The 24,387-nt window shown below is 38.0% G+C and overlaps 2 protein-coding genes across 8 annotated transcripts in view; both read right to left on the minus strand.

Annotated features, from left to right (window-relative positions):
- The window catches only part of VPS35L (VPS35 endosomal protein sorting factor like), a 55,913-nt gene extending 51,307 nt beyond the window's left edge, over positions 1-4,606 (minus strand). Inside the window, exons 1-2 of one of the 3 annotated variants that reach the window (XM_084536650.1) lie at positions 3,979-4,108; positions 851-950 (exon numbers count right to left, since the gene is read on the minus strand). Coding sequence is in view for 1 of the 3 variants with exons in the window: in XM_084536649.1 (XP_084392775.1) it covers positions 851-950; positions 4,482-4,498 (117 nt within the window). In the remaining 2 variants the exon portion in view is untranslated. The other 2 variants (XM_084536649.1, XM_084536651.1) reach the window with 2 other exon arrangements.
- Positions 4,607-4,638: 32 nt separating this feature from the next.
- On the minus strand, positions 4,639-24,387 carry CCP110 (centriolar coiled-coil protein 110). Of its 5 annotated transcripts, none has more exons than XM_084536648.1 (15): positions 24,303-24,387; positions 23,477-23,627; positions 21,981-22,109; positions 18,866-20,381; positions 17,752-17,876; positions 17,430-17,610; positions 16,148-16,287; positions 15,651-15,767; positions 15,269-15,370; positions 14,873-14,989; positions 14,277-14,356; positions 13,625-13,687; positions 13,048-13,107; positions 12,372-12,454; positions 4,639-6,948 (listed from the first exon to the last, which is right to left on the minus strand). In XM_084536648.1, the coding sequence occupies exons 2-15, from the start codon at positions 23,621-23,623 to the stop codon at positions 6,896-6,898; spliced, it is 2,913 nt and encodes a 970-aa protein (XP_084392774.1). In that variant the 5' UTR covers positions 23,624-23,627; positions 24,303-24,387; the 3' UTR covers positions 4,639-6,895. The 5 variants fall into 5 exon arrangements, with proteins under 5 accessions (XP_084392774.1, XP_084392770.1, XP_084392771.1 ...); XM_084536644.1 differs by having other exon boundaries at positions 18,866-20,513; XM_084536645.1 differs by having other exon boundaries at positions 18,866-20,513; positions 24,298-24,348.

Raw genomic sequence — 24,387 nt, forward strand, 5'->3', positions numbered from 1 at the left:
CACACTGGACTGTTGCAACAAAGCAAGGACCCACCTACAAGAAAGTCTTTGGAATCAGCATTGGCATTTAAATTGAAGCACATCTTCTTCCCCCTGAGTCTGGGAGCATTCCCATCACTTTTTTTTTTTTTTTTTCCTTCTTCTCAGTCCTGGGTGTACAGAACTCTAAGAACATCCATTCTAAATTTCTTTCTAGTACCTCTTCACTATTTGTTTTCTTCGCTCTCTTGCAACCTCTTTCTTGCTATTCATTTCCTCTGCCAGTCTGATCTTTACTTTTCCTTCGCAATACACAAGCCTTAAACATCAAATCCACTTTTAAGGACTTCATCTTATCCTCCCTGCTGACCTTCGCGAGTAGAAGCTGCTGTCCATTTATCATTCATTAGCGTATGACTATCATCTCTCTGAAGCTTTTTTTTTGTACATCCGCATTTTTAAAAGCCTCTCGTACATTAAAGTAGTGATAAATGTTTTAAAGCATACAGCTGACTGGAAGTTAACCCAAAACAAATCTTACATCAAGCAATTATGCAGGTTATTTGTAATGCAACAATTTGATTTCAAACTTATCCATTATTCAGCATTTAATGCAACCAAGAAAACCCACAAGCTGGGGTGCTATGTCAGTTGGGGACCATTTTTGATGCGTAACAGGACCAGCAAATTTCTGTAAAGGACAAACAACAGAATAAACCTTCATACCTTTAGAACAAAAGGCCACTAACACAGAAGGCAGCTAGTACCACCACCAGTTTCAAAGCCTTTCAATTTTGAAGGATCAGAAGTAAGGGCGGAACATAATCAGTTTTGATTTGAGCATTTTCCAAATGCTCAAAAAGAAACTCACTGTAATGGGTTTTAACGGATGGTAGTCACCAAAATCCAAGGGTACGGATTCCAGTTTGCACACATCAGATTCTGAAACATAGTTCCGTGATCTTGCATGCCTTAAAAAACAAGATTAAAGGATAAGTATATATGCATATAAATAATGACATACTTATGAACAGAGAAACAGCTCTTATGTCTACACAGATGCAGGCATATTTACAAAAAAACACATATTGGAAAATAACTCAACTGACAGACTAAAATTTCTCTCTTTACTTACAGTTACATAAACTAAAAGTGAATAAATTTTACTTGCAACCATTCAATTGTATTCTCTCAGCTGTATTCTCTTCTGTTCCAAACAACACAAAAAGGGCAATTTAACCAAGCATATGACTGTGTGACAGGCTGATGGAGATTATTAAACACAGCTTTTAAACTGAGCTGTCAGAGTGAAGGAAAAAGATAAGTGTGAAAACACAAGGGAAGAAATCTGAGTGACTGTGCACAGATATAATGAGGGCCTGCACAGATTAGTTTGTGTAGCTGCAAAGCTCTTTCATGGGAAATCTATTTCCATCTGTTCACTGTACTCATAATGAAAGTCAAAACAGTAAAATGATGAGGAAAAAACCTATCAGTACTTGTATGCTTGCACTGTGGACAAGCCCTTGTATAAAAAGCCTTGCCTCTCCTACAAAATTAAGTATGTCATTAAGTGAAATAAATCACAAAACCATAGGCACTTCAATTTTTATTTCTAATCTGAAATTAAGAGAGAACCATCTCCATTTCTAATTTTAAAATGACTTGATTCCAGAAATCAACGTAAATAAAAGTATTGGAGTAAAATAATGTTACCACTAGGAACTAAGAGTAATACATTTTATTAACCACAATTTAAGCACACTGCTCTTTTTTACAATAGACCATCCATCCTATTTTTAATTGCTTAAATAATTTTATATTTTAAAAGGCTTTTAAAAACACTTGATAATGTAGGAAGGAAGAAAAGGGGGAACTACAACTTCCCTGACTAACACTGGTGACAACTTTAAAAGAGAACGAAGAGTTACACATGCTTTCTAATATCTCTTACAACACATCAGTATGTGAAATGAATTCATTTCATGTATGCAATAGTAGTACTGTTAAAACAGGGAACTGAAAACGCAAGGTCACAAAAATACAGAGGACACCTGCCTTCCCCAAACAAATAACATCACAGCTACCACGTGGTACCTTCCATCAGCAATAGGTAAGAACTAAAGCAGAACGAGATCCAGGGAGTAACAACTAAAACCTAAAAAAATATATTTAAAATAATTTTCTCTGCATTCAACCTGCCACAATTTCTTGATTTCTTTAAAAAAATTTTTTGTTCTTTCCTGGTTCCTTCAGGATCTTGAGAAAGTTTATAGCATGCACTAAGGCCTTATGTAAGTAAAGCATCCACAAGTGAAAACAGTGGATTTGTAAAGGTGTCTTGAATCAGGCTCCTAACAGAAACAAAACATTCCCCCCACGTAATACACATCCTTCCCACAAAAGCTAATGTATACGGCTATTCCTACTCAGACACAAAGTCATTAGGAAGAATTTCAGCTGTGTGAAGGATCCAGCTCTAATATAAATATTATATACCATACACGCCTCCCTAAAAAAGAGAAGAAAAAAAAAAAAAGTTGAATTTAAAATTCCTATTCAAAGAACGTTTAAGAAGGAGTAAAACTCCCTCCTCAGCTCTCATGCCCTTGGTTCCTGTGGAACTGCAAGAACGCAGATGTCCAGGTAAAGCTTACTCTTCCCTAGAGTTCTAAGTCAAAGCAGGACAAAAAAGAAACTAAAAAAAGATGTCAACTGCATGCATCATTCTTTACACAGGAATAGTCTCTGTAATTTACTATTGTCCCACGCTTCAATTATTCTCCTTGTTCACTTACTTCATGGGTTAATTAGCATTTGGGTGAACAATCTTTCTGACAGACTCTGGCTTCCTAATTACAGCATTGCTATTGCTCTCTTACCGTTCTGTCAATATTTCCATACCCTCCTTTACTTATATTTCCACACCAACAGTAAAGAGAGACGCTGCTCACAGCTCCCCCTTGGCATACCATTCCCAGGCCAAAATAGCTTTATTCTAACCACACCGTAAGGCATCACTGGGCATGCATACACATCAAATACACATGTGGGAATGAAGAAGAGCTGTTTACCCCATAAATAAGTCTTTAGAAAGTGCATTTACAATGTGATCAAGTGATCAACACAGCTTGTAATGGAACTAATACGAGTAAGGAGTTCAAGCTCGCTTTGCCATGATGTTCTGCCTCTCCTCTAGGGAAAGCAGATTAAGCTTTCCTTTCTCGGCCACAGCAGCACAGCCAGCTTCCAGGAGAAAACAAGATTCAGGCCAAGTCAGGGTTCCACCTGCAGTGCATGCAGCAGGATACGCCCCTGCCTGCAGGTACTTTCTCCACAGTAGTTTTCAAGCTTTTTTCACACAGGAGGATTACTGTGGTTGCCATCAACCTTGAACGCCTGCCAGACGTCCAACCTCCTCCCGGCAAGCGGTCCTTTCTCCTGGGACTGCTATTACCCTACCCCACAGGCTACTGGAGCTGTTTCAGCTCCCAGCCCCCCAGAAAGCTGGGAGTTGCAGCCGTGCCTGTTCCTTGCAGTTTCTGCAGGGTCACTAGGGCACGCTAAGGGCACGCCAGCAATTCCAGCAGCCACCAGATGGCTTACAACTGTTTTATACCCTCAGATTTTCTTAGCTGTGTAAATACACGTTTTAAATTCACTGCAGTACAAAATGCTTTAGTTTAGAAAGCACGGCTCTGACATTGATATAAAATTTCAACTGGTTTCCATCAACAAACTTTTACAGCTACAAATTATTTCCACTTTATATTAAACGTTTGCTCATGTTAATAACAAAGAAGATGCAGCTTCCCCGGCGGGATGCTGTGCTCCTGTGGAAACATTTCGTGTTGCTGCCTGGGCTCTGCTTCCTCAGCGCGTGCCCACAACCACAGCGCCCAGTCCCAGTTAGCTCGTATGAGGTAATTAATGGAAACTAAAGCCCTTGGTAGCAAAATTAAATTCTCTCCACAGCAATCTTCACCTCACGGTACCCACCAAGGAGGCTCCGATGGGGATCAACAGCGACATCCCCTGGGCACGGCGGGACCGAACCTCCGTTACCTCCCCTGCCCCTTCCTCTTAGAGGGGCATCATAAAATGCAGCAGGATCACACCAGGCCAAAAAACGAACTGCTCTAAACTATTTTTCTTGTTTACTTCGGGAAAACAAACAAACGAAGAGCCCGTAAAGGCTCTCAGCAGCCCGCTCCCTCAGCCACCACCCCCCTCAGCCACCTCCCCCCCGTCTTCCCCGGCAGCCTGAGGGGGGACCGCGGCGCCACGACCCCGGGGGACGCTCCAGGATCCCCCGCCGCCCCCTCAGCCCCCTCAGCCCCCTCAGGCCCAGCGGCCCCGAGCCCCCCCGGGGTTCGCTTCCCGAAGGCTTCTCCCCCCGGCTTGCCCCCGCGCTCCCCTCACGGAGCCGCAGAGCCCGGCGACCCCCTCAGGAACCTCGGCCCCGGGCCCTGCCCGCCCCCGGCCCCCTCCCACCGGCTCACCAGGGGAAGGCGGCCATCTTGCCCCCCCGTCACGTGGTGCGGCGGCCGGGCTGAGCCTTCCGCCGCCATTTCCCGCCCCGCCCCATCCCGCGGCCCCGTCCTAGTTAACGCGGCGATTTTCGTGCAATTAGGGGGAAAACAAACAAATAGCACAATCTTTTGAAAGATTGCAGGTTTATTGTGCAACATGTTTAAGTAAAAAGCAAGACCGGTGAAAATGAAAGTACAAAAATAAATACACTTCTGTAATGATATTACAGTTGCACACAAAATAAAAAGTCAGATAAATTAAGTATGTATAAATAAAAAACACAGATCAAGTACAAAAAACAAACTCTGGCACTTGTCAAGAGAAAGGCCGCATGAAAGTTCATTAAAAACAAACGAAGTTGTGCTACAAGGTCTTATTACACACATTGGAAACATGCTTAAAGTAAAAGAGGCTCAGGTGTGAAACCTGACCTGAAGGTAAGCATTCATTTTTACTCACACACTAAACCTATCTTTATGTCAACATATTGACTATGCTAATAATAAATACAGTATATAAAACATCCTTTAAAAGCATCAGTCCTTAGCTCTGATATATCAACAGCAAGCTTTGCCACCTGCGGCACAGGTTACACTTGTCTTTTTTTTTTTCCCTTTGAGATGTTTTCCACTCCTATTTCTGCAGTTTCCAAACAAAGGAGATCAACTTAGCATTTTGATGACTACTCAGTAAGCAGGAAGCTTGTCTCAGGCATTTTTTGGATTACATCTGAACTTTTAAAGAGCCATAGAATTTATATGAAGGAGGCAGGTTCTCCACTGGTATAAACTGTTACATTTGCACCATTAGGGAAGGCACCCGGAAGCTTTCAAATAAAAGTTACAGCACAGAGCCACTGTGCAGTGACATCTTCAAAGTATTTAGGAAGTATTTTGCTTTTTCTACATAAGCAATCTGGTATCACCTGGTACAAAACATTTGTTTTTAAACAATGTAACTAGCTGCAGAGGACACACTTACTGATAGAGGTCACAACTAGTGCCACAAGCAAGCCAACTTGTTCGTTGCTGAAGATAACTCTCTTCATCTTACTATTAATCCTCCTTTTTAAAGTTACTGTTTAACCCAACAAAATTTATCAGTCTTTTTTTCTCCTTTATCAGTGTCCACATGTTACAAAGCCTCCAAGGTTGCACTGTACTGATACTAGGAAGAAAACAAAATATAACCCATTTCACATTTAAGTAATCAGTTCCCTAGTTCTACAGTAAAAGAGCAAAGAAGTAAGCACTGCAAAGACTTAAGTAGCCAAGTTTTTCCTCTGGTTTCTAATGTTAACATCCCATCACCAGTTCATTAAGAGAAAGAACTTAGAGACTTCCACTCCCCTCATGTTGAAGAATAATATCCATCAGTATGACAACCAAGACAAAATATGAACATGATATTTCAGTATTAGATTTTCTTAAATGAGAGACTGTTTTCCTTGGGTTTTGGTAGAGGTTTTTACCCCCCTGAAACCAGGAAACATGATTTCAGTACAAGGGCTGTTAGATCATGGTACAAGAGAAATTGCTCAGAAAAACTGCAGTCGTCAAAAAGAAAACATAAGTCATATGAATCATTATTATAGACAATCGTGTGCAAGTCTGAAACGATAAAACAATTAAAATCTTGCCTTCTCATGTTTTTGTTGAACATATACTTCTCTTAATCTCAGCTAAAATTATTTCTGTAACAAAGTGCCACAGACAGGAAGGAAAAAAAAATCATAGGACTTCCAGTACAATGGTTTGATCTACCATGTGTATAAAGGGGCAGTTTCGGTACAGTCATTGCAAGTACATCTGTCTGTCCAGTAGTTAATCTGGATCCATACCTGTGAAACTCAGCAGACATGAAGTTAGGTAATTGCATTTACACAAATCCATTCAGAAAGGCTGCTGACAAATTCACTGACCAAAGTGCTCAGTTTTGTTTAAGATTTTTTTTTCTTATTTAACTGATTTAACTTTATGGTATGAAACTAAAAATATATATGCATATTTATGGTTCCAACCATACACAGAACTTGCAATTTTAAGTCATACAAAAATTGTATGAGAGATACAAGAATTACATAGTGTTAAGTCATGAATTAACTTAATGTTGCTCTATGGTCTTCTTTAACATTATGAATCTTATGTGTACACAGTAGTATGAAGATATAATAAGTTTAACATGCAATTTTCCACGGTATTAGAGCTTTGCAGCCCTTTATTACTTAAATATGATTGTATGAATATGTCATCATCTGGAAAAAAACAAAGCAGGTTTATCATTTCTGAATATACATAAACATTTAGGGCATAAAATACTTGAATCAGTGCTGAGAATGTCATCATTAAAAAATAGCCTGTTTATCCCAGCGAGTGCTGTCGTCTTAAATTGTCACAACATTTGGCTTCTTTCTTTGGGTTCTTCCTGCATATGCTCCTAAAAACAAAGTAGAAATATTACCATTTCACAGTTGATACTACTGCTTTTGAAACAAGATTATCTAACAAATATAGCTGAAAAGACAAAATTTTAAAGTATTATTATACGTTCAGTGCCTACTTTGAAAATGAATTTTCATAATGTTACACTTGAAATGCCTTACAAACATGTAAGTAAAACAGGTTACTAAAACTACTAGTAGGCTTGAAAGTAACAACACATTCTAGTTTTTCCTTCCCCAGTAATTGTTCCATTGTCTTTTCTGCTAATATAAAAGATGTACAACTATAATTTGCAAATTTTTAAAAAGTCTGTTTGTAACATTATCACGACAGATTAAATATGATTAACTATTCCATGTACTACTTTTAAACAGATTATCAATTAAGAAAATACTATACAAAGTCAAATATTTAAGACAACTTTTCTGTTCCCACCTCCCACATTAATAAACAAAGAGGTAGTGACAGAGCAAGAATAATGCAAAGCACAGGCAGTTAACATTTTAAGTTGACCTTAGTATTTCTAATTATCTTCGTTACGGTTTCTTGGAATGTGGGCCTAAACTCTCTTCCTCAGACATTCACACAAAAACACATCTCTCTTCTGTTGCACTTGTTCTGAATGCATAGCAACTCCCAGAGATGAGTAATTTTCAGGTTCAGGAGAAAAGTGTGCATGAGCCAGAGGGAAGCAAGTATAAGGCATAGGCAAAAAGCAAAGTTTCACTGATAGTTTCTTCTCCTCACAGATAAGCTCCTTTCCCATCTTGTGATCCAACTTTCTGTGAAAGCAGCTGCAAATGGGAAGAACTTCTTGCTAAAACTGAGAAAGAGAGCTCCAAAACTGAGAAAGGGACACAAAGAAGTAGCAGCCAAAACCAAGATGCACCCGTGCTGCCACAATAGCCTTGTCTTTTTGCAACATCCCACACATGCATTACACAGAGGAAAGGACCAAATCTTGCACTCACCACACCTTCACTCGCCAAAACCTCTTTGGTAAAATATTATAGGAATTGTTGATTTAAATTACTTTGCATGACTTGAATTAAATACTTTGCATCTGCCACACTCCTAATGCAGTTATTAGCTATCAGATAACTATAACTCAGCAGCAACTTTACTGTTAAGCATAAAGAGACTTCAATAACTTATTAAAAAAAAAAAATAATATTCGCACCAGAGAATACTCAAATCTTAATACAAATGAACTGTCTTTTCAGGAGAACAGTTGTAGGTTTCCATATGTTGACAAACACAACCAGGATTAAAAGAGCAGTACGAATAACTTCATCAGGCAAAAAGCCCTTATAATAAAAAGAAAGCTGCTTAGGATTAAAAAGTAAAATAAAAATCTCTCCACGTGTAACAAATTTCTAAATATATACATATTTAGAAAGCCATATTACACTATGCATAGCACAATTATCTTCCAGTGATAAGGGTTTAGCACTGCAGGCTGCTAAAAAGAAGCACAATTCAGCATTCATTAGGTTCAGGCAGTTATTGAGAGTGTCCAGCAATGTGAGCAAACATTTACATGAAAGCAGTGAAAGTTGTATCACATGGTGCAGAGCAGTGAAAATGGAAGACAGCCATGGAAAAGAAACAGTTACCAGGCAATTAAACAAATGTGACAAATAGGTGCCAGTCTTTTTTTTTTTTTTTTTTTTTAGGATTCTCAGTTACTCTGTCAGAGTCAGAGTGGTTACTTACAGGTGCCCAAGAGCTTCATTCAGCACGGTGCAAAGCAGCTTTGGAAATGCCCCCAGAGACCTCACCACAGCAGGATCCCTGACATCTGAACACTTCCCCACTACGCAAAAAGACATTCTTGCTGGCCCAGCACTCACCTGTGCTGTATTCTTCAGCTCACCTGTGATCCCATATGACAAACAACCAGGCTGACAAGCACAATGCTTTAGTAGTGATTGAAAACTACCCTCATAATTCTCCTTGTGTGCACTCCAAGTTATATAAAAATCTCACAAACAGAAAATAAGCATATAGTTTTGAATCAGCCCACTTTTATTAATGTTTCACTATTAGGAAATAAGTGGACATATTTCAAGTTAGTTTTCTCCCCCCTGCCTAATCTCCCCCTGTAAATTCCCTGCCTAGCACATCTTGCAAGCTGCTGACTGAGCTTCTTTGCCCCATTAAAACAAAAACAAACAAAAGGATGACTTCATAGGTTAGGTTCTCTCTTTAGTACAGACCATTGGATTCAAGGAGTACACAACAAAAACTAAATTTAAGACCACCTATTAAAGAAAAATACCTTTGTGCTAGAAAAAGACAGCAATCAGAGTGGTATTGGAACTACAAAGCACTTTGTTGACAGAAGTTAAAAGAACAGTCAAAAGAAGGGAAAAAAAAAGTAGTTTGATGGCTCCATCACTGTCTTCTTCTGAAGTTATCTCTCACACCTACTCTGAATGCTTAAGTGACATCTGGGATATCTGTATTCTACTAATCCTTCTTCCCTTTTGCCCCTCTAACAAGCTGCAAATTAGGGATTTAACTGCGAGTTAGGGATGAATGAGGACAATAAACAAAATAGAAATATTATGGGTTAAGAGTTTGCAGACTTAGCATAGTTACAGATATAAGTATGTCATTTCTTTTCAAAATGACTTGAGATTATAGTTTCTCTATGGTCTCTCTCAGACAAAACTTGTTGCCTTACTACAATTGACTTTCAAGAATCTGTCTTGAAAAGAAACTTACTTCACTAAAACCAAATATATTCAACATACTGCCAAATCTTTCACTATTCAAATTAATGCCTATATACAGAAAACCACATTAAATATATTCAACTTAAGGTATTCTTCATTATGCAAAGTTATGCAGATTTCTTTCATGCCAAACATTCCCCATCTAGTAATTTCAGAATGCCTTTCTACTACATGTGTAGTATAAGTAGTCTAACTTATTTAATACCAGTACTTCCACGTGGCCTGCTAAATACCACAGGAAATTATGTGATGTCTAAAACACTGAATTGAGGTTATATTGTGTATGCTGTCTAGTTCCAGTTACAACTGGTTAAATCATCTACTTTGTGTTCTAAGGTCACAACAGGAGGCATTACACAGCTTTCCAGATAGTCAACACGTAGCAATAAAGAACGGCAATGAGAAATTTAGAGATATATTCCAAAGGATTCCTTCCATTGCCTGGTACTAACTGTCAGAACTTAGATAATTGCAATTAAGACAGACCTGGGGACTCAGCAGAGCAACACACAGTGCCAATGCTGGAGAGTGACAGAGAATGTTTTAACTGGATGTCAGACTTAAATGTAAAAAATGCAATAGATCATCACACCCCTGTGGTGGTTTTACTTGGGTGGGCAGCCAAGCTCCACCACAACCGCTCTCTCACTCTCCCTCTCCTCAAAGAGGAAGGGGGAGAAAATACAGCACAGAGAGCTCAAGGTTTGAGATGAGAAAGGTTTAATTAAAGGGAAAGGGAATGGGGAGAAAAAGAAACAAAAGAAACAGTAAGTCCGTGTGGAAGCACAGAGAGAAGGAAAAAAATTATTCTCTACTTCCCATCAACGAGCGATATTTGGCCACATCCTGGGAAGCAGGGCCTCAAAATGCATAGCGGTTGTTCAGGAGGAACAGCCCCTTCCCCCACGAGAGCCCCCCTTTTATTGCTGAGTGTGACATCAGGTGTTATGGAATATCCCTTTGGTTGGGTTAGGTCAGCTGACCTGGTGATGTCCCCTCCCCATCACTTGCCCACCCCCAGCCTGCTGGCTCCTGGGGGCTTGGAATGAGTCCTGATGCTGTGGCAGCACTACACAGCAATAGACACAACACTGGAGTGATACCAGTGCTGTTCCAGCAGAGCACAGTACTGTGGTGGCTGCTGCATGGAAAGGTGACTCCAGCCTAGACAGACCCAGCACAACCCCAAACATCAATTATATGAGACTGGGGAAGCATCCAGATCCCTAATCAATGCTAAGCTTGATACTGACACCATCCTTTCATCACTACTCTTTACAACTGCTGTAATTTTGTAACTGAAAGGGTTATTGATCGTTTCATCAAACTTGCAAATAGTAACTGCCATATGGTTACCTTTGCTTGCTACAGTTATATTGCTTGCTTAATATTCTTCTTTCTATTTCAGAGAGATTATTTACAATCTTTGCTAATTTTGAGTGCAACTGTTTAACTGCCTTGCTGCACAGTAGTGGTGACAACACTGCCAGGAGAATTGGTAACTGAAAAATAAAACAAACCAACCTTGGTTGGGATCTCATCATTTGCTCCTCCCCCCATCCCCTTTATTTCCTTTCAAAATGAAATGTAGATGTATGTACTAAAGATGTATATGCATGGTTTCTTATTAGTGTATGTCTTTCTACAGACACTTATTTAGGCTTCACAAAGTACAAGGACAATCATTTCTGAGAAAACAGATCATTTGAACAGCGCACACTCTGCACTAAAGTACAGAGGTACTCCCTATAGCATTGCTCCAGGTCAGCAGTAAGTGCAGAATCTTCCTTCTAGGAAAGATTTGATACTTAATACACAATGTTATTTCAGAACACCATGAGAAGGAGCTGAAATTCTGCCACATTATAGTTTGACTTCTTGAGCCCAGAAGTTCCTAATTGTTTTATACTTGACTTGTGGAACTCTCCTTTGAGAGCAAAGTGTAATAAAGATCTTAAACTGCTTTTAAAACTCCAAATCAACTCATCTGTTGATAAATAAATGCTTGTCACTTAAGAAATTTGAAATCAGATTAAAAAATGGAAATTGCAAAAGATATTTCATAGTGTTTTATTCTCTTCATGCCTGAACAGGCTGAAAACAGAGAGGTCTGGCACTATTATCAAACCTTCTTATTAAAAAGGTAACCAACCAGTTATCTCTGTATGCAAGCTCAGGAATACTCCACTTCTGGAGTATTATTTTTGCCTCATTAAGACTCACACATTCTGTAAGATGCTACAGTAGAAACTTAAGTCTCAGCCTATGGAGACTAAATGCCCACTGGCAAGTCTTCTGAAACTGTCCTGTCTTCGAAACAAAGCCTATTGGAAGGACAAGTTACACAGGTACAGAACTGCAATGACACAATCGATCCAACTCTAGTTTGACTATTAGCCTCTCAAACAGTTACAGTGAATATATTTGGAAAAATTACTTATGGTTGGGCATCTGGCAAATGAAATCAAATGAGCTATGTTGTACATTCTACACCCCACATTTACAGAACTTTACAGTGGATGGTTAAGTTACCAGTGCATGTCTGAAGAGACAGGTTAGATTTAAGACACAGCAAAGCAGGTGCACAAGAACAGGAAAACAATATATCCCCCATCTATTTTTTCTCGATACTAGTAACTTATTTACTATACGATCCAAGCACCAATTTTCTACACACCTGGAACAGCCTTGTTAGACACTCTGCTCTCTGAGGCCTTCTTTCTATTTTGCTCAACCCCCTTCATTGAGGTCTTAGGGGTTCTAATTAAATATAAAAGAGTTAATAAGTCACTTGCATCAATGTTGAAAGACCGTATCCAAAAATATAAAGACACTATCAAACTATTCGGCATTAAATCATTTTTACGCCATCGCATATAGGCTCCTCCAGATGATCCTGGAGGTCTTTTCCAACCTTAATGATTCTATGCGCACAACACCTATTGACATTCTTAAGGCTTAAGAAGATACATTACATAAGAGAACATCTCTCCAGAGAATTTTAAAACTCTGTACAAGAAAGTGATTCAGTTCAGATACTGTGGCATTACAGTCTACATTTAAAAATACATATATTTCATTAAGTGGAAGCAAAGCTTCATGGAATGAATGTTACAAATAGAAATGTCAAAACACGGTGTAAATGGAGACAATACACAAGAGGATGATAACACTACGTATTTTCTTGCAGTACAAGGTAAAATAAAGCTTCAACACTCTCAAAGTACTGTGAGAATTATTTTGCCTTTGAACAACAGTTGCACCATTAAGTATAAATATTACTTGGAAATTACTGTGTTCTTGCACTTTGCATTTACTTTTAATATTAGGCCAAGAACATGCTGTGTCCTTACCCTTGTCTGCAAAGCAATCTATGAACTGGGGCATTCTGTCCTTGATTTGGTTGAAGTACTCTGTTAAAACACAAACTTCTATTAGTGCTTTTTTTCCCCTCTTAAAAAAATATAAAATAAAATCTCACAAGGTATACTGAATTATGCATCATCTTTCACACAGCAAGTTTCAGAATGGCTAGCAGGCTCTGACATGTGGGCAAAAGTGGCAAGAATTAAAATTCCATAGTAAAAATACCTACTTTCACTAGCTATTTAAAGCAAAGGCACACACACAAAAGTAAAGCTTAAGAGATACTAATAGGGTATCTGAGAGAAACCTTGAACCTGAACATAAAGAGTTAAAACCGTAAACAAATAATTTCTGAACTGACTTTGAGGAAAATTAAAAAAATGTATTTTCTAACTTCAGAAGTAATAACCCCTTTTCTCAGACCACACTAAATCTGATTTCATTAATGCCATAATAATGGCTAAAATCAAGCTGATTGATGACAAACAAGCAACAAAGATCAAAGAATCTAACATTATAAGACAGTTCTTTAGAAGCATTATAATAAGAGTAATCTTCACTCACCGGCTTTCAGGACTTTTTTGTTTTATGATTATTTTTTTACTTGGCATTCCCATCTCTGAAGCCCTAGAGAAACAACAGTTTTGAAGCATATTTAAGTCACAAAATCATCATGTAAGTCTTAAACATAAATAGCAAGAGAAAACCAGCAACAGAATCTACATCTACATGTAATACTGCCAGAATAGTTCTACAGATAACCACTTTTTACGCATGAGTGAGTGTAACACTTCTTTCTGCCCACTGCTTTACAGTAGACAGATGTCTGCCACCACCCCAAAAATACTCCTTGCCAGAGATAGTCTACCAAGTATCTCTCTTGCTAGGTACTTTGGAAAGTTTGATAAAATAACCTACAGAAGTCAACCATAAATTGAGTGCACAGAGGTTTTTTTGATCACCACTGAAATACGCTGTAAATGCACAACCTGGAACAATCGTTTTGCCCATAGGGGCAAGAAGTCTCTCAAAATTAAGACGGAACTGCTACAAGTGGTAATACACCACATGCCTGAAGCTTTTTTATTCATTCTTCTTAGAAGGGATGTTGGTTTCCAAATAATCTGTTTTTCAAAAAAACTTATTTTCACTATTTCCTACTCTTCCTACCCATCCTCTTGCACCCTCCACCCACCAAAGGGAGATCTGCACATACTTCATGTACTTTTTCCTATCCAGAGATTTCTGCGTAGCTGTTGAAAGCGTTGCTCTCTCTCTTGGACTCTTTACTTTATCCTATAAAGGCAAAAACAACCAACAGCAACACTCAATAATGTTTTAGTTGAGCTTAACCTCATCTGACCTGACCCTACTTTACAAACAAATAAAAATATTGCTATATTTTAAATTTTTCTCTTTTCAGTACAAAGTTCACGTTCAGGCTAAATTCAAGATTTTTATCTTCTTTAAAATCAAAGAATCTTCCTTATACTACCAGATCAAGAAGGCTTGTGTGGCATAACAAATTCTTAAAGTCCGAAACCTCATTGTCACTTTCATCATGTTTTTCACTGTTTATTATGTCTATGCACTAAAAGTTTCAAGACAGGTATCTCCTACTGCAGTGATTTTTCTTATTATTTTTAACTTTTAATAATTACACGAGCACAATTTAACAATTAAGATTGTAAACTTTTTACTTTGTCAGGAAGAGTCTCTTAAAAGCAAAAAAAAAAGTCTCTTAAAAGCAAAACATATTTAAACTCTAAAAAAAAAGAAAAAGCATTTTGCATTGTTGTGACTATAACCCACCATTTGCCTGAGCATTTTCTCTTTACGAACTTCACGATCATGACGCAGAATACTCATTCTTTCAGATGCCTCCATTGTAAAAAATATGTCATGGATGTCATACAGAGCAGCTCGCAGCTAGAAAGAATAGTTAAAAATTTTATAAAATAGTTAACTTTCCTGTGGAAATGATCACCAAACTCCGTTTAGACAAAACGCTTTAAAAGGTAATTTAGAAATCCCTCTTAATGTGTCAGCAGAAAAATCTAATCTTTTCTTCACAGAGTTTAAACTTTTTCTTTTGAATAAAGCCACTGTGAAAGTTTCATGTATTTATACTACCACACATGAACAACCAACTTCTTTTTACAAAAGCAGAATAGCTAGGAAAGAAAAAGGAAGTTTAAATTATGTCACCTGAGCCATTACTCTTTCATGAAGGGATGCATCTTGTGCTGAAACACTTCCTCTTTTTAATGGGGCTTCAGACTGAAAATTCCTTATGAACTCCATAGTGTCCTGGGGGAGAGGGGGAAATGAGATTAAGCACCAAGCGTAATCCTTCACAACCAAGGAATCATCACAAACTTTTTGCGTAGTGCAGGTTGTCTTTTACTTGGACCTTATGACAGTAAGCAATGCAGCACTCAAATGTGTTCAAATGGCAGATACTACTAAATTCTTCTGAAAGCAGGAAATGCATTACTTCAACTGTCAATTGACAACAGGAGAGAAAGAAAGATAAAAAGAACATACTCAACAGGAGGAGAAACCACATAATTAAAAATGTGGATCTTACTTTTACAGTTTGTTTAAGATGTTTCAGTTTTTCTGTCTGCAGGAGTCTACGAGTAAGAAATCCCTTTGCCACAGCAGTTATCTTACTGAACTTCATTTGTATCTCTGGACTGAAAACCTTAAAAGAAAAGTAGCATTTTCTAAACATTGAATAAACAAAGCAGAAGTTAATAATTATTTCTCAAATAACATCAGTTACTTAAGTTTTGAAGTAAGAAACAAGCTGTTGATAAGGGTAAAAAGTTTTGGCTAGTGGCTAGGCCAGAAGTACCCACTACAGTATTAATTTAGCAGAAGCAATATACTGTCATATGATTATTTTGCATATAGTAATAGCAAGAAAAACATGCTATACAGTTGTCCCATGTAATTTAAGTCAATAGAGGAAGGGATACCAAACTTTTCAGTGAAATTTATTACTATACAGCTATTACAGAATTGCCAGCATCTTACAAAAACTAAAGGACTTTTAAATTTATAAATAAATTTTTTCCTTACCTGAGTCCACCTAGTTTTGATCCTGTTACTTGGCCTAGATACTGAGGTTTTTATAACTCCACTACCCGATGGTCCCCAGAGGTAGAATGAAGTTTCACTTGTTGAAGTGAAGGTGTTAGGTGTTGTAGTATGGGCAAAACCTGCATGCAAAGCAGAGTGTACAGTTTAACACACAGATTTCTTTCCATAAAGTAATGACTATGCATACAAATACACACAGAGCTCTATATACAAGATCAGATGCAATTACTATACTTAAGAACAAAACATAAGACAGCACTCCATAAAAATAACTAATTAGGAAAAAAAAAAATTCAATCACACACAAACTTTTAATTCAGGCTGCAGTCAGGAAGTCTTTTTGGAAAGAACAGAGAGGTTCCCAGTGCTGTTAGCTATTCTTATTCACATTGTGGACTATAATACTTCCATATTGGAAGAAAAAATATCTGTATGCTACAGCACGAAAAAAAAGATCACTCACATAATATTAAAGTTGCTACACAAAATCTTATCCATAAAACATCTCAAAAAAAAGCAGTTTTGAAGAGTTTCATGTTGCTAACATGGCATCTAAAGATGAATAATAAATAATCATAGTCATGTAGTTCAGAAATTTTACTCTCAAAGTTCCTTCGCTCTTCTCCTGTTAAAACATCAGCTTTCCATCTGTTTGAGAAGTGCACCTTAAAACAGTCCAGAAGCAGAACTCAGCTCAGAGGTAGCAACTTTGTTTACAAGGTCAATTACAGGCAAGAAGCAATCTGAAAATTTGATTCATTTCAGAGCAAAATTAGATAAACCAATGGAAAAAAAAAAAGAACAAACATTTCATAACACACTGGAACAGGCAAGACGTGCCATTGACTACTGCTGTACATCCTTACAGACGTGACCCCCCGGTAGAGCCCTTCTAATCCTCCCACACAAGAGCACTAGACCACAGCTACGTGCATCAGGATGAACGTTCTGTGACACGATGCAAATTCATGTCCTCATCCTTGACCGGATCAATTTACTTTTAACTTGCCTTACTCAAATATTTCCCTTAACAACTCTATGCAGATGCAACACGTGGAACAGTACAAGAATGGCTGAAACTGCCACCCAGAAAAACTTGCAAAATAAAATTTGTTTTACATATGCTGTCAGCAGTTGAAGGCAGCAGCTGACAAAAGGTGTGAACAGAAGCCCTGTTTCTATTAGTACATTGGGCAGTCAGTTCAGTCAAGCACCCCAGAGCAAAACATCTCACAATATTTAATTATATTCTAAGTTTTACCAATGCTGGTTGAGTTTGTGTTATGGACTGTCTCCAGCTGAGACTGCACACTTTCCAGTAAGCCACTTTCGCTTTTTCTCCACTCCAACTCCATCCTACTGTTAATGTTCACTTTGGAAATTTCTATTTCTGTTGTAGCAACCTTCTTTCCCTTCAGTTTCCTCTCCTGTTCTTCCAGTTCCTATGAATTAAAGAATCAACTGTAAGACTGGTTTTCTAAGACTGCAAAGCAACAGAATATACACTTTAAAACCAATTGCTTCCTGACAAACTTCAACACACATGACTTCAGCTTGGAATTTTTCGTCTTTTTTTGCTTTACCTTCTGCAGTTTCTCCTGTTCTCTCTCTTGTTCAGCTATCAGAATCGACAGTTGTTGTGCATGCTGTTCTTCAAGCCTCTTCCTCATTTCTTCAAAGGCCAACATTTTAGTTTTTAAAATCTCTTCTAAGAAGATATATACAATACAAAGAATCAAGCATCAAACATTTTATATGCGATCCTTGCCACAGGTATACAAGCTTTAACAGGAGTAATTTGCACCATCGGTAAAAAACATGGCATCATTCACATCGAGTAGCCACTATGTATTGCAAGAACCTTGATATGAAGCTGCCACTATGTATTACACAGAACTTTATCAGTTAGTGCAGTCCTTCAAAATATTTGCATGTTCATATTTGCAGGATAAGCACGTGGCACCAACTGAGCCTACATTAAAACACAGATGCAAAAAATCTAGTTCTGAGAAGAGTATACCTACATTCACTTGAGTTAAAATACTTAAGCCATTTTGGCTTGATGTGGTAGAGACACACACAAATGTAACAGTCTTGAACTGGAAGAAAATACCTATACAATAATTTGCAACCTACCTTTCAAAAGGTATTTTCTTTTAATTTACACTGAGTATTTCAGTAGGCTTATTTAAGTCTAATAGAATATTATTTTCTTATTAAAACTAAGTTCAAAATTCTACATTCAGATGAGAACTTAGTATTTTTTGTGGTTAAACGACACCCTTGAGAGTAAATACAGAATTCACCAAACTAAGAAACAATGTTTTAGTCAGCCCTTCCTCATAAATTATTTAATCAAGTTTTTGTTACCAACAGATGTTATAAGACTTTTGACTCCAATCGACTTCTAAATCAGCAATGACTCCATTCTGTAGCAGTTAAGAAAGGCTCAAGTAGCAATTTAAATTTCATAATTCATTATTAATTAAAAACCAGAGAAATAATGAGATTAAAAGCCAGAGAAATAATGAAATTGCTGAAAAAAGGTAACTGACATAATCAAACTGTTTCTTTTGGTATATATACATACTTCGAACCACCAACAACTACATTATAACATTATCATTGGTTTTTCCTAAAAAATTATAAACTGAGAACTAAGTTGAAGGAAAAACCATCAACTAATGAATCTTTTACCTTTTACTATACTTGAATCAGGGGCTGCGTTCTTGGTAATGTAAACTGATCCCACAGAATATTTCTGTTCTTGCAACCACTGCTTCTCTTGTTCTTCCATTCCAACTGTTACACCACAGGAACTGTTTTCTTTTTGGCAACTGTCATTGTCCAAATCAAGTCTACGTTTTACCTTTTCAAAGGTATTTTCCAGAAACTGCTCATTTGCCGGGGGAACACTAGGAGTATCCATCTGCTGATGCATATTCTTGCCTTGTGTTAGCAGCGGGGATGGGTTTTCTACATCGTAAGATTTATTGAGTTCTACTGGAGAATTACATTTAGTATTTTCGAGCAAACTAGATGGCTTGGTTTCATGCACTGCTAGGAGCTTCTGTGTTACTGTAGACTGACTGATGGCAAATGGCTCATTCAGTTTTGGAGCTGCAGTAGTAGCAGCAGTCTCTGCTTTATATGGTCCCCTGCTGTCCATGGCCACCTGTCCTTCCACTGTAGCAGACAACGGCCCCTTGCTTTCCAAGGGCCCAAAGGAATGTCGATTTAGTTTGCCAACCACCAGCCCATCACAGGGAGCTGCAGAATTCCTGATGACACCAGGAACTCTGGTAGGGCAAAGCATAGAGAAGTCCACCATAAACTTTGGCACTGATTCAGACACATTATTTTTATCAGCAATATCTTGCATGATTAAATCCATCGCTCTCCCCTTGCCTTTAGGGCTCAATTCATAAGCATTCACAGGATTATTGATAACAATGTGTCCCATCGATAGAGGCCTTGGGCGCCTTCGGTGCATTTTAGGACTCATGCTTGGCTCTGGGCTTGGCAATTTGGTATATGATCCCATGAGGCTCCTGACAATGCTACTGTCACGATCAACCGCAGAAGTATTTTTTAATTCTTCATCTGAATCTGAATCCACCAGCGGGGGTGTTCCAACTCTCATAGGAATGTCCACTTTAGAAAAACTGGATAAAGTTGACATACTTGTGTTACTGGTATGAGCAGAGGTACCTTGGAAAAGGGTATTTGATTTATTAAGACTAGGCTTATCAAGCGGCACAGCAGTGGAATTTCTGCCTGTAAGCTTTGCTCGCTCTTTCACAGAATCAGGTGTTTTAACCGCATCATTTTCTTTGTCTGAATGACTTTCACTCATACTCCTCTTTGAATTACTTTTGGAGCTACGCCTTGTTTGCTCTTTCTCTACGTACTCCCTGGATTTTTTCAGCAGGTTCTGAAGGCTCATTGCGTACGGATCTTGGACTTCCTTGTCAGATGATGGCACTGCTGCTACCTCCTGCTTTTGCAAAGCGTGTGACACAAGCTTACTCTGCGTGCTATCAGGAGATGCAGCCCTTGGACAAGGTATGTGTTTGGAGAAGCAACTCTCGCTTTGCTTTGAAAAAACATTCTCTTCTGCTGCTTGAAGTACTTCTGTCACATTGGATATCACTTGCTCCACTGTATCTGATGACATGAGTTCTGGAGTCTTTTCAAGCTCTGTGGGACCATGCTGTTTAGGAGAACATGGTAAATTGTCATCAGATGGAGCTGTGAGGTCAGTCAAAGCTTTTGAGTCTGAAGCAGGGCACGTATTCACACCCTCCCATGTGTTCACATCACTTGCAATAGATCCCTTCCTGATCTGCAAATAAAAATTGAAAAATATCACATATTTTGGATGAAATCTCTGATTTTTCAAATTAATGCAAACTTCATCTGCACTTAAAAGAGAATGCTGAGACCTTAAAACCTATAAAAATTTTCAGTTTGAGTATTGCAAATTTCCTTCAAATTACTCACAATATGGAGCTCCATGCAATGAGAAAAAGGTTACTGGAATTAAAATATAAATGTGGATAGTGGTCCACTCAGAATTTTTAGTGATACAAAATATCTGAATGTAAAGATGCTTTTTTCTTCACACAGTAATTTGGATACATTCAAATAATTTTTTGGCTTCAAATTGTATTGCAAGATTCCTGTTAAAATATGAAATCATGTCCATATTAAATAAGAAATGCAATTGAAAGAATTCAACATCAAATAGATTAACCTACAGACAACCAAGAACAAATCAAAATAATTCCTAAAGATAATAGAAGAACTATAAAATATTTTTTTCATTTCTTTACTAATCCAGAGACTTGAAATATAATTTTTTAAGTACTTGTAAAAACAACTTTAGTTACATTTCATGCATTATGTAGCTTCTCTTTTATGTAAGTGAAAATTACATGGTACTTCTAGCCAGCATTTGGTTAAAAGGATTTCCACACTAAAATACAGGTTATCCTACATGTTGCAATTCAATTATCAAGGGGACATCCTTGGGGAAAAAAAAAAAAAAAAAAAAGAGTTTTGTACTGAATGCAAGTTCCTGGTCTGCTCTTCAAATCCCAAGTCAGGTGACTGTTGCCATGCATGCTCCAGTAAACACTACAAGCTTGGTAACTCAGAGGTTTGCCACCTTAGTAACTCAACACACTCAGCATTAACTGTACCCATTCAAACAAAAAGTTAATTTAAAGGCTGTATTACAGCTATGTAACAAAGACAAATAATACTGCTTGATTGTATTTAATATTCTTTTCAGTTAAAACCCTACTGAATTCATCACCGAAGAACCAAAGAAAAAAAATAGTTGCAGTAAAATTACAAAGCACCCAACTGAATTACAAGTTGTTTCAAAGGTAATTTTACTTCTGTAATCATGAAGTTGTATACATATACACATACACATTTTTCTGATTAAACCACAGGTTTGCAAATAAAGCACGCCAGTTGCTGTAACAACAGTAGTTTCATTTGTTTGCTTTTATAATCTAGTTGCTTGAGCGTTACAAAAGCAACAGTCAGTCAGTTAGTGTGGTCTGCCTTTTGCATACACCAAAACAAGCAGTGAAGAGCAAATCCCATACATTACAATGAATGTAAAGACTACTGCTAAATAATCAATCATTTGGTCACGCAGCACAAATACTAGCAAATGCTGGTTCTTGAGAGTTAACTGCTATTAATTTCACAAGTGAATACCTAAATCCCAGCCCTTTCTCAAAGCATATGTAAGGAGATGTTTCCTCTAAAGCTATAAAAAGGATTTGAACACTACCTGAACATTTTCTAGAATCTCCTGAACACGATTCAGTAAAGCTCTTTTCTTGGAGTTCTGTCTCCAGGTCTCTAGATCCAGTGCTTTCTGTTTATACTGTTCTATTTCCTTTTTCTTTTCAAAGTTCAGCTGCAAAACAGAGTGTAAGAAACACGGTTTATACCACTAAATGCAAGTTACAATACAGAATTAAAGAAATAAATTAAAACCACAGAAACTAAGAACAGAAGAAAAAAAATCAACACCAAAGCTGAGATTTTGCACACACTTTAAATGCCAATTTCTTTTTAACCAATTACACTTTTTTATGCAGTTGCACTAAATGCCTTTTTTGGCATACATGCTAATGAATATGAATTCAAAAGATAGTTTATATTTTTTTTTATGAGCATTACATGCTGTAATGCCAACTTCAAATGACACAGGACTCAGATTGCAAGACAGGTCTTTCCCAGTTTTCCATGGAGATGGGGGCTTTTGGCAGCCCTGTGACCAACCTTCCTACCTGCACTCAATTTATTAAGCTCTGTGAAGGACTAGCTTGCACTTGCCCTCTGAACCAGTGGTGAATTTCACAATGAGACAGACAAACAGAAATGTAAGCTAACAAGTTTTTGGATCCTTTCAAAAACCTGTATCAGAAAATCTTCTAAGTTACTACTTTAGAATATGTAGTTTGGATAAAAGTCAAAACTAAATTTACAAAATTTCCAAAAAGTGGTTTCATAAAGTTCTCCAAAATTAAGCAGTGTCTAGCCAAATTATACATTTCTTCTATGAAAATTCAAAAATGCACCCATTTATAAATGAAAAATATTACAATATACTCTTCTAGTCTCCAATGTATATCTGCATCACAACTTTTGGAGATCATTGTCAGACATACTCTCCATTCATAATTCCCATCACTGCAACACAAACTACCAACAGCTTTCTGCTTGGATCTGTTTAAATTTAGAATAGCTTTAACGTATCTGATGACCCTGTAAAATATATAGGAGGAAGGTACAAATACATGAGAAAAAGAAGTATAATTAAAAAGCTTTTTAACAACCTCAGTATTTCCTATTCCCACTCTCACATTATTATTTTTGGACAGTTTTAAACAAACAGATTATTTGACATTTGGAATGTCAATATAATATTAGAGTTAAGCCCAACACTAACATTTATCTATTTAACACTACAAATATTTTCACTCTCCATGTGACAATAATAAATGAAGAATCAAGAAATGACAGCAGTCATTGAAACGAACAAACAGAAAAAAACAAAACAAAACAAAACAAAAAACACCAACCAACTGAAAAAAAACTTACCCCTTTACCTTGGAAAATTAAAGTTAGGAAAATTAAAGCTAGGAATGCCTAGACTACACTAAGCAGCGGTCAGGTAGTACCTTAAAACAGAACTGTACCTTCAGAAGCATCACTACACACATATCAAAGCACAGGTTACACATCAGGGAAGGAAAGAAAAAGAAAGAGAAGCCTTACCAGGGGCGAAAGCACAGGAACTCCATGGAACTGAATGAAGGAGATATTTTTGTGCTGAACAATGAAAGAGGTTTCTGTCTTTATCGCCTCTCCCTGGATTCTGGTAAGATGCTTCTTACAGAATACTTCATAGTCCTCCATTTTCATTTAACTAAACAGCAGAGAGCAATAAAATTAAGCTACTGTACTTCCAAGGCCATGAAAGGAAAACAACAACACAACGAATTTCAGTTTTTATGTCTGTATCACTGTATCTGGGAAACAAATGATATGTTAGAAATGTCACTCAATCTTTTTCCTGCCATTAAGAAAAGCAGCAAAGCTAATTTGCTTTTAAGATCTGCATATATGAGTGAAAAACCATGTTCAGTCGCAGACCCGTTGATGAGACAAGCACTGAGGTAACCCAGACACACACAGTTACATGTGTTAAAGGTAACCTTAAACATTTCCATCAAAGACTAAACCTTTAAGGCCTCCCATTACGACCAGTTACTTCTCATCGGCCGCTTAAAAGAGAAAATGCAGCTAAATTAAAATAATACTAACATTAAGCCCATATTAAGGCCAGAGCAGCCTCGATATTCGGAGGGCTGACAGGAGGGTAGCTCACCTCACCACCCCCCCCCCCCCTTCCCGTCTCCCTGCAGCAACACAGACCAGCCCTGCCACCGAGAACACAAACCGCCCACCACAGCCCAGCTTCCTCAGGAGACGCTGCCGGCGCTTCGTCCCCCTCGGCCCGTTTCTGCCTCCCCCCCTCCCTCCCCGAGCCCCCTCCGGTCCCGGTCCCGGTCCCGCCGCCGCGGCCTGCCCGGTACCGTGCCTCAGCCGCTGCCCCTCCCGGCCGCCGCCCGTCCCGGCACTACAACTCCCGGCGTGCTCCGCGCCCGCCGCCTGCCCTCGGGGCG

This window comes from Aythya ferina (genome assembly GCF_964211825.1).
Source record: "Aythya ferina genome assembly, chromosome: 15".
Classification (NCBI taxonomy): Eukaryota; Metazoa; Chordata; class Aves; order Anseriformes; family Anatidae; genus Aythya; species Aythya ferina.

Coding starts and splice junctions, on each gene's coding strand:
- CCP110 (XM_084536644.1), bottom strand. CDS start 23,623: ATGAAAATGGAGGACTATGAAGTATTCTGTAAGAAGCATCTTACCAGA. Junction 13,108..13,624: donor CAAAAAAGTCCTGAAAGCCG/GTGAGTGAAGAT, acceptor GTGTTTTAACAG/AGTACTTCAACCAAATCAAG. Junction 12,455..13,047: donor AGATTGCTTTGCAGACAAGG/GTAAGGACACAG, acceptor ATATTTAATTAG/AACCCCTAAGACCTCAATGA.